The following is a 2998-nucleotide window of genomic DNA, read 5'->3' as shown; positions in this document are numbered from 1 at the left end:
CAACGTACGCAAGTAACCCCGGTGCTTGGAGACTTTCCAGGGGGAAGGTCGTAACAGGTGTGGCCCTTAAGGATAGATAAAGCGGAGCAACACCACTGTTAGTCAGAGTTCTTCTGGTGCAGCTCCGGCTCGCTACTGAATGCTCTCAGGTTTTGTTGTCGACAATAAAACTCTGCTGCTTTTAAGTTGACTTCTACTGCTTTTTTATTTGACTGAATTTTTGGACTTTTGGACACCACCAACGAATGTGTTGTGTAGTGTATATGAAAAAAGAAGCTAATAGGCAAGCTAATTCAGAGGAACAAACTTCACTCTTTCTTATTCAGGTACCAGTCACAGTCACTCTCTTCTTCATGGGGTACATCGAGTGACACTGCCACCCACTGGCATAATATATATTGCAGGCACACGTATATACTACAAAAAGTTTACGGCATTACGTCACCAACTCAAATTTCTTCTGATTTTAATTTGTAGTAATGAGTAACGAAGATGGTTAGGAGAAATGTATTGGAGTAAAAGTACACATTTTACTTAGGAAATATAGTGGAGTAAAAGTGAAAGTTGTCAGAAATAAAAATAACAAAGTAAAGGACAGATATGTGAAATTTCTACTTAAGTAGAAATGTAAAGAAGTATTTTACTTCGTTACATTACAACACTGGGTAAGGTCAGCTCAGGTGCTGTTGGATGGGCGCTGCTGACTACTTCCAACACTGTGGTTTTCTCAACCCCAGAGCGTGGCGGATTCTCTTCCAGAGTGAAGTCTTCTTTGGTTTCTCAGGGAGAACACTGGAGAGAGACTTCTCCTCAGTGACATCATCCTTACTCTCTCCATTGAGCTCCCGACTGGAAACATCAGCTTCATGACAGTGGCAGACCACATTGTAAGAAGCTTTGAGCTTCATCAGCTCTTCTTGGAGAACCTTCTTCTCCTGGAGCTCAGTGTTGAACTTCTCCTGGTTGGTAGTCTGATTTTGACAGACCTCATGATAAGAATCCCTGAGCTTCATCAGCTCTTCTTGGAGAACGTTCTTTTCCTGCTTCTCCTCCTGGAGCTCAGTGTCGAACTTCTCCTGGTTGGTAGTCTGATTCAGACAGACCTCATGATAAGAAGCTCTGAGTTTCATCAGCTCTTCTTGAAGAGCATTATTCTCATCCTGAAGCAGATCGCTGGTTTGAGTCTCCTTGTCCATGGAGTCAATCTTTTGGCTGTGAGCTTGCCTTTTCTCCATCTCTGTCACCACAAGCTCAACCCTGCTCAAATCCCTTTTCAAAAGGGCCACCTTCTCCTTCAGAGCCACATTGTCCTCTTCCAGAGCCTTCACCTTGTTGCTTTGTACAGCCAGTTTGCCAATGTGGGCTTTAGAGTGAGCTGTCATTTTCTCCTTCTCCCTCATCAGAAGCTCATCGTTCTGTTTGAGCTTCTCTTCCAGAGCCTTCACCTTGTTGCTCTGTACAGCAAGTTCAGCCAGTTTGCCATTGTGGGCTTTAGAGTGAGCTGTCATTTTCTCCTTCTCCCCAATCAGAAGCTCATCCTTCTGTTTGAGCTTCTCTTCCAGAGCCTTCACCTTGTTGCTCTGTACAGCCAGTTCAGCCAGTTTGCCATTGTGGGCTTTAGAGTGAGCTATCATTTTCTCCTTCTCCCTCATCAGAAGCTCATCGTTCTGTTTGAGCTTCTCTTCCAGAGCCTTCACCTTGTTGCTCTGTACAGCTAGCCTTAATCTCAGACTGCATTGTTCCACATGTCTGAAAAATGGAAACATGGAATTCATTATTAAAAGACCTGAACCTGAACATACATTTCTAAAAAAAATTTTTTTTTACCAGGATGTCCATTTTGGTAAAGGGGGATTTGTAGTTATGAGAGCAGTGTCTTCTTGATGAATTTTTACTGAACAAATCAGCGGTTGTCTCCGTAGGCAGGATTGTTGTCTTCACTAATGAGGACTGTGGTCTTCTCAGTTGACGGTCTGTTATTTTCACAAGCTAATAACTTGAAGCAAGGGAACTTGTTATTTATGTTTGGTAGTTCAGAGGACCAAAGAAATATCCTTTAATGTCTAGAGTTTTTGGTTCTTTGATTGGATTTGATAAGGATTTGCAGGCCAGCAATCCCTTTGATGGTTGCCCCCACATCAATCATCAAACAAGATTTTTAAGAAGCAACCGTTTCCATGGCAGTTTTTATAACTGCACAACATGGCGGCCCCTGGGGGTTTATCAGGTTGACTTCTATATGATGCACATCACTGCGGAGCATACACAAATCCTGAGCTAGGCGGCTACTATACACATGTTGCACTGATAGCTACAGTGATCCCTGTCTGAGACTGAGGTTAGTCTCTTGACCAAATGAAGAAAATCAATCAAGGATTTCAGATCCATTAGATAATGTGTGATATGCTTGAGGGAATTAATGAAATATGCTATGAAGTGTTAAATTAAGTATGTAGATATGCACATAAGCATCAACAAAATATAAGTCTATGTGTCAGTAGGTACATAGTGTGAAATCTTAACAGCACAAGCATTATAAAATAAATGTAGTAGGATGAAAATAAAATAATGAAAATGGAAAACACTGTAGAGCAGCTGTAGTCAACTACTTTACCATCACCGGGAAGTGGGTACATTTTTGCAAACTAATTGTTGCATTGTGTGTCACTGAGAGCATGGGGAATTGTGCATTTCTGCAGCATGTTTGGATTCGTGTTTGTAAAAAATGTGTGTGTGTGTGTGTCAGGAAAGTGTGGACCTTGATGCTGGCTGGTTTCTAAAACTGATGCGAAATAATTGAGAGGATGTATATTTACATGTTGATCTATGTGATTTTAGTGTGTGAGAGCTATTGATGCACAACACAGGCACTGACATTCTGTGATTAAGTATTGTATTGTTGTGTGTTGTTCATGTGTTCAATGTGATTTTACACTGCAAATAAAGGTTTCATATTTTAATTTCATTCATAGATTCATGGCTATTGAGCAGTGCTTTG

General features: G+C 41.2%; 1 protein-coding gene across 1 annotated transcript; it reads right to left on the bottom strand.

Annotated features, from left to right (window-relative positions):
* Nucleotides 1-510: 510 nt before the first annotated feature.
* Nucleotides 511-1976, bottom strand: LOC138412288 (golgin subfamily A member 6-like protein 25). Its single transcript, XM_069535827.1, has 2 exons — nucleotides 1828-1976; nucleotides 511-1749 (listed from the first exon to the last, which is right to left on the bottom strand). The coding sequence occupies exon 2, from the start codon at nucleotides 1650-1652 to the stop codon at nucleotides 705-707; it is 948 nt and encodes a 315-aa protein (XP_069391928.1). The 5' UTR covers nucleotides 1653-1749; nucleotides 1828-1976; the 3' UTR covers nucleotides 511-704.
* Nucleotides 1977-2998: the final 1022 nt, after the last annotated feature.

Source organism: Paralichthys olivaceus, chromosome 12 (assembly GCF_024713975.1).
Source record: "Paralichthys olivaceus isolate ysfri-2021 chromosome 12, ASM2471397v2, whole genome shotgun sequence".
Classification (NCBI taxonomy): Eukaryota; Metazoa; Chordata; class Actinopteri; order Pleuronectiformes; family Paralichthyidae; genus Paralichthys; species Paralichthys olivaceus.
This window is presented reverse-complemented; position numbering and strand designations above follow the sequence as displayed.